General features: G+C 57.5%; 1 protein-coding gene across 1 annotated transcript in view; it reads left to right on the forward strand.

Annotated features, from left to right (window-relative positions):
- The window catches only part of TTBK1 (tau tubulin kinase 1), a 40922-nt gene extending 30597 nt beyond the window's left edge, over positions 1 to 10325 (forward strand). The window contains exons 13-14 of the mRNA XM_004379562.1: positions 7663 to 9245; positions 9920 to 10325. Coding sequence (XP_004379619.1) covers positions 7663 to 9245; positions 9920 to 10325 — 1989 coding nt within the window. The remainder of the gene's footprint in view (positions 1 to 7662; positions 9246 to 9919) is intronic.
- The last annotated feature ends 384 nt before the right edge of the window (positions 10326 to 10709 follow it).

Raw genomic sequence — 10709 nt, forward strand, 5'->3', positions numbered from 1 at the left:
CCCGCCCGCCCCAAATAATTGGCCTTGCAATTGGATGCCAAAGAGCCCAGAATTGAGGGGGAGCAAAGCCTTGAGCCTGGGTCTCTCAGAGCCACCCAACACCCCCTTTTCGCCCATGCCCCAGCGCCTGCATCCCCTGCCCCACCCCACTCCACCACTGAGGGCCCTGGGGGGTCCCCAAACATGTCCCCACTTCCAGATCTTCCCCCCACCCCCCGAAAATAAAACTCAGGGACCAACATCTGCTTCCTTTGCACTTGCTCCGTCGACCCCTTCCCACTTGGAGGGGCTTCCCTGGGGGAGGGGGGGCAGGGTTCGGGGCCCTTGGAGCTGCCAGTATTGAGCTTGGAGAGGGGCTGGCCCTGCCCTCTGAAAGGTCGGACTGGTGGCATGGGGACCCTCAGCCCCGTGGCCCAGCTGAGCCCCCTCTCCAGGGTCCCGGACTCCGGTCCCGGCGTCAGGAGACGCTTCCTAATCCAGGTGGAGGGGGAGCAAGGGCTGGGAAGAGGATTAGCGACAGGACCCCCCTGGAGGTCCCGAATCCCCACCGGTTTATTCCTGAGCCTCCCCCTCTCATCATAAATCCTTCCTCCGTCCCCTTTTGTACTGCAATAATACTGTATTATACGCTTGCACTATTCCCTGACCCCGGCCAGCGTAAGCATGCACGAAAAACTCAAAACCACACACACACGAAGATGGGACGCTTTTTTCTCCCTCTTTCTCTCCGGGTGCGTCCTCCTTAGTGTACATATAGCGGCGTCCGGGGGTGGGGTGTGGGGCCCGGGCCCGGGTAGAAAAGCATGCACTGAGCCCCCCGCCCCTAGATTGTGAGTACTGTACAAATCCAACACTTGAAACCGACACGCACACGCGCGGCGCTGCCACGGGGGTGGGACACGGACACGCACCCACGCGCTCACGGCCGCGCACGGGCGGTAGTGGGGGGCGCTCCGCCGCCACGTGAGGCTGTGCGAGGGATCTTGTGCCTTTTTAAGTCCCTGTATGTTAATGCAGACAATCCGGAGAGCTTGTGTACTACCAAATCCTGATTAAAGACGCCTTCCAGGAACCCGCGCCTCCGCCTGCTTTCTTTCAGGGTCCCCCTTCCCTCCCCACCACTCAACGCAGACTCCAGCTGCATGGTCACCAGGTTGGGCACAGGGCAGAGGCTAGTCTGATGCTGAAGCAGAGTGCTGCCAGCAAGTTCCTGGTCAGTGGATCCAGCCGACCCCCACCCCAGGCGGTAGCTGTCACCAGGCAGGTGGGGAGGGAGGGGACCCCAGGGGCCTTCTGCCTAGTTGGACTTGAGCAACCCTCATCCTACTGGCTATCTCCTTTCATCCGGAGCGGGCGTTTGGGGTGGACTCTGGTCTCTGGGTCCCTTTCTCTCTGCTGGGCTGCCATCCTGACTCCAAACTGACAACTTGTGTGTTGAGGGGGATGGGAGTGGGAGGTGGGCCCGCTATGAGCCCTCTATGGGCCTTTAGTTTACTGAGGCCAGCTGTGTGGTGGGGGTGGAGAGCCAGGAGGCTAGAGAGCCCTGTGACTGGGGACTAAGGAGCCTTCTCTGCCACTCTGCCATGATGGGGGTCTGAGGTAACCCTGACTTGCGCCCTACTCCCTGCGTCACTGGGGGCAATGGCCTGTTGAGGGGGATCAGTGAGAATGTCTGATTGTGCATATCCTGGGGAGGTGTGGAGAGACAGAATGAGGTTTGAGGGAAGGACTAGGCCAGTGAGAGGAGTGGGACATTAAGGAGAGAACTGCAGAGACTTCTGAGAGAGAGAGAGAGAAAGAGAAAGCGGAGAGGGTAGGGACAGAAGAAGAGACGGAAGGGGAGAAGGGCAGAGGAGGCGCCTGGTCAGGTCTGCCAGGGGCAGGAAGGAGCTGCCATAGGCCAAGCTGTCAGGCGAGAAGGGGCTCCCCTCTCTGCGTCCTCCCCTTTCTCTGCCCTCACGCCTGCAGGTGTTGCTGCCACAGTGCTAAAGGAGGAAGGCACTTTTTTCCTTGGGGCCTAGAGCATGTGCGGGGCAGGAGGAGAAGCTATGGCTGTATTTCTTAAACCCAAGGGTGGTTAGAATGCCTCCCAACACTGTCAACTCCTTGTCCTGGGAGAGGCTAGGGACACTGAGGTCTGGGGGTCAAGTGTGTGAGGTTCTGCACAGATCTAGGGTGGGCAGCCGTCTGCCTGGGTCATCTCACCCCTTCTGCCCACCTGGTCCAGATGACTGGCACAGGCCAGAGCACGCAGGGTGGGAGGCACTACCCTGGTGTGGGTGGAGGAGATGAAGGAGGACTCTTGGCTCAGCAGAGATGCTCTGAGAGTGGAGACCCAGCCTGACAAAGATAGGTGAAGAAACTGGAAAAGGTGGTGGTAGACGAGGAGCTGACAAGGCAATACTGTCCACATCTTTTCTCAGGAGTTCCACATTCCAGCCTTCCAGAATGGAGGAGGGGAGATGGGAGCTGGGCACTGGGGTTTCTGAGGGAGGAGGCGGCAGGAGGGGGAGCAACTGCTGTGAGAGGCACAAAGCAGCCCTCACCCCTCACCCAGCCCATGGGGGGAAAGGAGAACGGGGTGGTGACAGGGCTCACCCTCCTGCTTTTGTCACTCAGCCCCTCCTAGCCCCCTTCTCCGACCTTGGGACCTGCAATAAGCAGTGCCCAGTGTCTGGGCTTGGCTTGGGTTCAAGCAGAGAAAGTGGCTCCGCGCACCCTGTGTGGTCACTGGGGATGGGCTATGTGGAATAATCTGTCCTAGTGTCTGAGAAGGCCCTGTCTTGGCCCCCAAGGCTAAGGAGAGCCCAGTTTTGTTGGTGTCAGGGAAGGATCAGGGTTGGGCCTGTGCCTTCCTCCACTTTTCTTGCTTCCAAAATAAACATCCACTTGGGCTCTACTCTGAAGCTGATGGACTGCGCTCAGTGGGGGACGGGAGGGCTGGTGCTTTCTTTCTCTCTGAGTGTCCCAGCTTGGATGGCCAGCCCCCCACTCCCCGGGATCCAACCCTTACCACACCTGCCATTTACCACTTGGCAACCAAATCACCAGGGAACTTTAAAACCACCAGAATCCAGGGAAAGGGGTAGGGCCCAGGACTCTGTATTGTTAAAAAGTCCCCCCAGATAATTCTGTGCCCAGCTAGACTTGAGAACTGCAGCAAGCAAATGGGAATCATAAAGGGTCACTGCCGGAGGGAGGGGGCAAGAAGGTGCGAGCTTCCCCAGACCCCAGACTTCCCTTGGCTGATACCCAGCACGGTGGCTTCCCTTGGAGCTGCGATGGGCGAGGTCACTGCTGTCCCTCTCCCATGGTGTCCCCAGGCCTATGGGGCCAGGCACACAGAGGGTGTCTAGTGATCGCCAGCCAAGTGAATGAACACAAGAGCAAGTGGGCAAATGAATGAGTAACTCATCAGGCTCAGGCATTCAGAAGAAGCTGGAAGAGGGGTAGCGAGGACTTCCCACCATCTGAGCAGGGAGGAACTAGGCCTTGCCTCTCCCCCAACATGGAGCCAGATGAGTGCGAGGCAAAGGGACTTTGAAACAGGAAATTCAGCATGGGGTTGTGGGAGCGTGGCGGTGATTCTTGAGGCAAAGCTGTCCTCACTCTGAGATTCATGGCCCTTCCTGCCAAAGAATAAAGGGATCCAGGTTTCCCTGCATGGGAGGGGGTGGGAGGCCAGTGAGGCAATGGAGAGAGTTCTGGGGTCTGGACCACGCTGGTTGATGTGGCCCAAGTCAATGCCTCTCTCCAGGCCTCAGTTTCCCAGTCTGATATTATGACTGATAACTGAGTCTCAGTTCTTCTCATTTCACTCCTTCCTTGATAATAGGAGGGGAGGGCTTTGAGATGAAAGGAGAGGAGGTTCCAGCTATAATCACTCACCCAATGTGGCACTGTGGGTGGAAGGTCCATCCTCTGCTGGAGTTTTTCCAGAGACATCCTGGGCCTGACTGGAAGGCAGAGGGAAGCGTGGTTCTAACAGGGATGCCTGTGAGAACAGTGTCAGAGATGGGATAGGGAAAATAGGCAGAGGTTCTGCTGAGAGCAGGTCACCCGGTGGGGTCAAAGGACATTCCTGGGGGGTGGGATGTGCCTGGTGAATTCTGAGCTGGACAGGAGAGAGACATGATCAGAGTTCTGTGTCTGTCTGTCCCTGGCCTTCAGTGCCAGCACCAAACCCATGGTCCGCACTCACCAAGGACTCACAGCACCCCTTCCAACTCTGCTCAGCTGCTTTCTCTAGCCTTAACATTGTAACTGTTGTTATTGTTAGGTGCTGTTGAGTCGGTTCCAACTCAGAGAGACCCTATAGGACAGAATAGAACTGCCCAATAGGATTTCCAAGGAGCAGCTGGTGGATTTGAACTACCGTCCTTTTGGTTAGCAGTCAAGCTCTTAACCACTATGCCACCAGGGCTCCCTAACATTGTAACTAGATGTGGCAAAGTGCCCCAGCACACTGGCTGGCACAGAGTCGGCGCCCAGTGTTTGTGAATGAATGAATGAATAATGAATGCATGGTGTTGAAAAAGAAAACAATTGCTGGGGCCTTCTAGCCCAGATGAGGAGAGGACAAAGCTCTAAGGAATTTCACCTGCCTGACTCATACAGGGTCTACTGGTGTCCTGCCAGGTCTGATGCTACCCTGTCTTGCTTCATCCTCTGCCCCCCGCCCCAATCAAATCCTCATGATGGTCTGATGCTAAGGGAGCTGGGGAGGGGAGAAGTTGCTGCTTGGGTCCAACCCTCACCCTTGGAGATTGCTTTCTTCCCCTCTACTAGCTTTAGACTGACAGTTTGCATGGAGACCTTAGCTGGCAGTGTCCCCGTTTCCCACGGCCCTATTCCCCATAGGTGTGGCATCCAGACTTTTCTGGGCGTGGGGAGGGGCAGTAATCTCCAAGCAGGGCAGAGGTAGGAGGTGGCAGTGGAGTGGAAGGGAGCTAACATTTATCGAGCAGCTGCTATATGCCAGGCCCATTGCTTATAAAACCAAAACCAAACCTGTTGCTGTCAAGTCGGTTCCAATTCATAATGACCCTATAGGACAGAGTAGAACTGCCCCATAGGGTTTCCAAGGCTGTAATCTTTACAGAAGCAGACCGCTACATCTTTCTTCCATGGAGTGGCTGGTGGGTTCAAGCCACCAACCTTTCGGTTAGCAAGCAAGCACTTAACCACTGTGCAACCAGGGCTCCTTCCATTGCTTGTACTACCTCATTTATGCTCACAGCCTTCATGGAGTGTGCATTATCCCCATTTCATTTGCCCGATATAGAGAATGCACACTCCATGAAAGCAAGGATCATGTCTGCCTTGATCTTAAATCTGGTCCATCTGGTGGTTGGGACAACAGACATTCAAGGATTGAATGAATTAAAAAATAAACCTGGTCTCCACCCTCAAGAAGCTCCGTGTTTAGTAGGAGAGAGAACCATGTAAGCACAGGTGGATAGAAGGTGGTAGGCTCTGTGATGGAGGATGTGGCGAAACAAGTAGAAAGAGTAACGCAGCCTGCTTGGCAGTGGACAAGAATGCGGACAGTCCACCAGGCTTTGCTGGAGGAGAGCTGTTTGACCTGGGTTTTGGAGGAAGAGTAGGAGTTTATCATGTGAACAGAGGGGATAAGAAGGACCCCCAGGCAGAGGAAACTGCCTGGGCAAAGGCCAGAAGTGTGCAATGGCATGATGGGTTCAGGGAACTGCTGGTGGTATCAGAGTGTCTGCTGGAGCGTAGGGTGGGGGACTAGGGGGTGCTGCAAGAAGTGAGGCTGGAAGCAGAAGGAAGGAGCCAGATCATGAAGTGGCTGTGTGTGGGTGGGTGCTCTTGTGCCAAGCCAAACTGTCTCTGAGGACTGTGGGGGCCTATGCAAGTGTGGAACAGAGAGAGATGGGACCAGATTTAAGTTTCAGGAAGACCACTCAGCAGCCATAGGAAGGATGGATGGGCAGTGCAGAACTAGAGAGAAGAGGCTAGTGGCAATCACTGGTAACCACCAGGCAGGACAAGGCTATGCCCATGGGGCTGGGGTAGCAGACACAGATGTTTAAGGTGATACTTGACAAGACTCTCTGAGAGCCTGGATGGGCATGAAGGTGGAGGAGACGTCAGGATGAATCTGGGGCTTCTGGTCTGGGTGGGCTGTGCTCTGCCAGTTCGGGAAGACAAAGGCCTAATGTGTTCCAGAAGGTTAACAAAGTGCTGGACACTGTCAGATAGAAACCACCATCCTAGCCTGGAGCAAAACTGTGTCAGTCCTGATGGGGCCCAGTGCATTGTGGTATCTGGGGCTGTTTGTGGATTGAAGAGGGTGGAGCAGAGGACAGACCAGGAAGGTAAAGAAGACACAGCAGCTGAGGTCTTGATAAAGTGGGTAGGCCCTTCCAGTCTAGAAGGAAGGAAGCTAAGGCATGTGGCTGAAGTCTACAAAACCAAGAACAGGTCTGGCCATCACACTGCACAGGGCTCTGCATGAAGCTACAAAGAGGAAATTTAATCCAGTCAAAAGAAACTGCCCTTCTAGGCTGACCATAAACTCCTAGAGGAGGTGGGGACTCAAAATATACCTGTACAGGGCTGGACAAATTCCTGGGCAACAGGGCCAAGACGGGGCAGGAGGCACAAGGTCTGGAGCTCCAGGGGATGGAAGATGGCCCTGACTTTTCCGGTATTGGACACAGGTTCTGGAGGCCCTGTGAGGAGGTAGTGAGGGGCTGACCACCTGTTGGCCAGTCCAAGCCCAGCTGTCTCAGGAAGTGACCCAGACATTTTGCTGCCCCTCTCTGGGCTCCGTTTCTGCATCTGTAAAAGGGAGGGTTGAGCTAAATGGCAACAATGGTGCCTTCTGGTTCTCACTTTCTGCTGTTGACTTTAGGGGTGTGCTGTTTCTCTGGGGTTGACTCTGGGGTTGGGGATGCACACAGTGAGGAGTGGGAAAACGGAGAGGGCAGAGAGACAGAACAGCCACCAGCATCAGGGCCTGGGACCTCAGGGGACCTGGAGCATGGACACAGTCATTCATCAGAAATGTATTGAGTCCCTGGGTGGTGCAAACAGTTAATGTACTTGGCTGTTAACCAAAAGATTGGAGGTTTGAACCTACCCAGCAGTGCCATAGAAGAAAGGCCTGGAGATCTACTTCCAAAAAATCAGCCATTTAAAACTATATGGAGCGCAGTTCTACTCTGACATACACGGGGTTGCCATGAGTTGATGTCAACTCCATGGCAATGGGTTTGGGGGTCCTTAAGGAGCCCCTGGGTAGTGCAAACAATTAACGCACTCAGCTGCTAACTGAAAGGTTGGGTGATCGAGTCCACCCAGAGGTGCCACAGAAAAAAGGCCTGCCGATCTACTTCTGAAAAGTCAGCCATTGAAGACCCTATGGACTGCAGTTCTACTCTGAACACATAGGTTCATCATCAGTCAGAGGTGACTTGACAGCAACTGATTTTACTGGTACTAGGTGTCAGGGATCATTCTAGGCTCTGGGGATACAGCAGTGAAGAAAGCAGGCCCCGTCCCTACCCTCATGAAGCTTATAGACTAGTAGGCACCCCGGGGCACGCGGGTCTCCTGCTTGGGGGAGCAGCCGAGGTCCTCTGAGGCCCAGGCGGGTGGAAGACCTCAGAGGGCCCCTGTGTGTGCTCCTTGCAGGTATTCTCGGTGGCGCCCCCGTTTGAGGTGAATGGTCTCCCACGAGCTGTGCCTCTGAACCTGCCCTACCAGGACTTCAAGAGAGATCTCTCTGATTACCGCGAGAGGGCACGGCTGCTCAACAGGGTCCGGAGGGTGGGCTTCTCGCACATGTTGCTCACCACCCCCCAGGTCCCTCTGGCTCCCATTCAGCCTCAGGCCAATGGGAAGGAGGAAGAGGAAGAGGAGGAGGAGGAGGAGGAAGAGGAGGAAGAGGAGGAAGAGGAGGAAGAAGAGGAAGAAGAGGAGGAGGAGGAGGAGGAGGAAGAGGAAGAGGAAGAGGAGGAAGAAGAGGAGGAGGCAGTGGCTCTGGGGGAGGTGCTGGGGCCTCGCAGTGGCTCCAGCAGTGAGGGAAGTGAAAGGAGCACCGACCGGAGCCAGGAGGGCGCCCCATCCACGCTGCTGGCTGACGATCAGAAGGAGTCCAGGGGCCGGGCCTCCATGGCCGATGGGGACCTGGAGCCTGAGGAGGGCTCCAAAACACTGGTGCTCGTCTCCCCTGGTGACATGAAGAAGTCGCCTGTCACTGCCGACCTGGCCCCTGACCCCGACCTGGGCACCCTGGCTGTCCTCACTCCTCAGCACGAACGGCCCCAGCCCACTGGCAGCCAGCTGGATGTGTCTGAGCCAGGCACCCTGTCCTCCATCCTCAAGTCTGAGTCCAAGCCCCCCGGTCCCGGGGTAGGGCCAGGGGCTGGGGTGGTGACCACAGGAGCAGGGGGAGTGGCAGTCACCTCCTCACCCTTCACCAAAGTTGAGAGGACCTTTGTGCACATTGCAGAGAAAACCCACCTCAACGTCATGTCTTCCAGTGGGCAGGCCTTACGACCTGAGGAGCTTGGCACTGGTGTTGAGCTGGGCCTGGAGGTGCCCTCTGATGGCGGTGCTGCATGGGAGAGGGCTCTGGTGCCCCTGGAGAACGGCATCACCCTGTCAGGGCTGGATGGGGCTAAGACAGAGAGCTGTGCTCTGTCTGGCCCTCCTGGGGACACCCCTTCAGAAGTGGCCAGGGACTCACTGCCCAATGGCCCAGCCCTTGCTGATGGGCCAGCCCCAGTATCCCCGCTGGAGCCAGGCCCTGAGAAACTGGACACCATCTCTCCCAGTCGCCAGGCTAGGCCAGGCCCTCACCTGAGGAGCCGTATCCCTGTTCTGCTATCTGAGGAGGACACGGGCTCAGAGCCCTCGGGCTCACTGTCGGCCAAAGAGCGATGGAGCAAGAGGGCCCGGCCACAGCAGGACCTGGCCCGGCTGGTGATGGAGAAGAGGCAAGGCCGGCTGCGACTGCACCTGGCCTCAGGGGCCTCGTCTTCCTCCAGTGAGGAGCAGCGCCGCGCTTCTGAGACACTTTCCGGCACAGGCTCCGAGGAGGACACCCCTGCCTCTGAGCCTGCAGCACCCAGGAAGTCTGGTAGGGCAGCAGCCACCCGGAGCCGGATTCCCCGCCCCATCAGCATACGCATGCCCACACCTGCCACAGCCCAGCAGTCCCCCGGGAGACCCCAAGTCGCATCCCCAGCATCTGACACAGCCATCACCAGCAGGTGAGAAACCACTGCCCACTCTAGGGTGGGCAGGAGGTGACCACAGAAGGCCTCCACCGCCAGGGGCTTCCCCAGACCCAAGGTCAGGGGCTGTTGAAGATTGGGAGGGACCCTCAGCTACACCCCTGTCCACCACCTCCCCAGCTGGGCTCTGTTTTTCATCTGACTCAGGCCCCAGCCCTGGCACCGGGCTCAAGGGAGTGGGTAGAGTAAGAATGTCTGGAAGGGGTGCCAGGGAGGCTAGGCGTGAGAAAGGGCAATGGGGGATAGTGGGGTCCACACACAGCTTCTGGTGTGCCATGGGCATGTGACGCTAAAAGATAAACCCAGAGTATAGAAGAGATGGGAGAGAACATTAAAACATGATTTCATATTAATGCAAACGTGTATATTATAGAAAAATTTGCAAAATCCATGATAATTTTAAAAATGAAACAGATACCATAGTAAGCCTGCAGCAGGCCTCCAGAGCGTGTGGCCCTTACAGGTCCTGCTCTGGAGGATGGAGCACCAGGCCTCAGTTTACCCATCTGTGCCATGGTCTCAATTTCATCCAGCTCAGGATATAGAACTCTAGGGCTGACTCCACGCCCAGGAGGATTCTGAAAATGTCTCCCCTTTTTTGTTTCTTTGTCCCGTTTCCCCTTGCCTTCTGTTCTCTGCTCCTCACGCAGGCTCCAGCTGCAGAAGCCCCCAGGGTCGGCCATTTCTGCTGACCTCCGACCCAAACAGCCCTCTGGTCGCCGCCCGGCTCCAGGCAGAGCACGAGCGGGAGCCAGGACCCCCGCCCCCGCCCCCGCCCCAGCCCCACGCAGTCCCGGCCTCACCGCAGCAGCGCGCAACCAGAGCGCGTCCCCGCGGAGCCGGTCTCTGTCCCGCAAAGAGAGCGCCTCCCCATCGCACCAGGTCCGGCCCGCGGGCCCCCCACCCCGGGGAGCCCCACAGGCCCGGGCCCAGCCTGATGGCACCCCCTCCCCGGGGGGCCCCAAGAAAGGACCCAGGGGGAAACTCCAGACTCAGAGTGCAGTAACCAAAGGCCGGGCGGGGGTTGCGGAGGGCCGAGCCGGAGCCAAATCATGACGCTCACGGCCCTCCGCGGCCGGCTTGGCCCTCCCCGGCCCCTACCCTCACCCCGACGCCCACCTGCAGCCGGCCACACTGGAACAACTCCCAGCACAGCCTTACGCGCCTGACGCGCCACCTGCGGCCCCAGCTTCCCGCCTGCACACGAGAGAATGCGCGAGGACACGCGGTGCCCAGCCCGCTGACCCAGCTGGTAACGGGCGCCGCGCCACGCATGGCGGGGCGTCCTGGTCCCCTTCTTCTCCCCTCTCCTCCCCGCCCCTGCCGCCAATCAGGCGGGGAGGACTCACGCCGGTCCCTCCGCCCCGGGGAAGGCTCAGCCACTTTTCACTGAGGACTCCACTTCTAGGCCACCCCATTCACCCCCCAGGCCTCAGCTGC

This window comes from Trichechus manatus, unplaced genomic scaffold, assembly GCF_000243295.1.
Source record: "Trichechus manatus latirostris isolate Lorelei unplaced genomic scaffold, TriManLat1.0 scaffold00065, whole genome shotgun sequence".
NCBI lineage: Eukaryota > Metazoa > Chordata > Mammalia > Sirenia > Trichechidae > Trichechus > Trichechus manatus.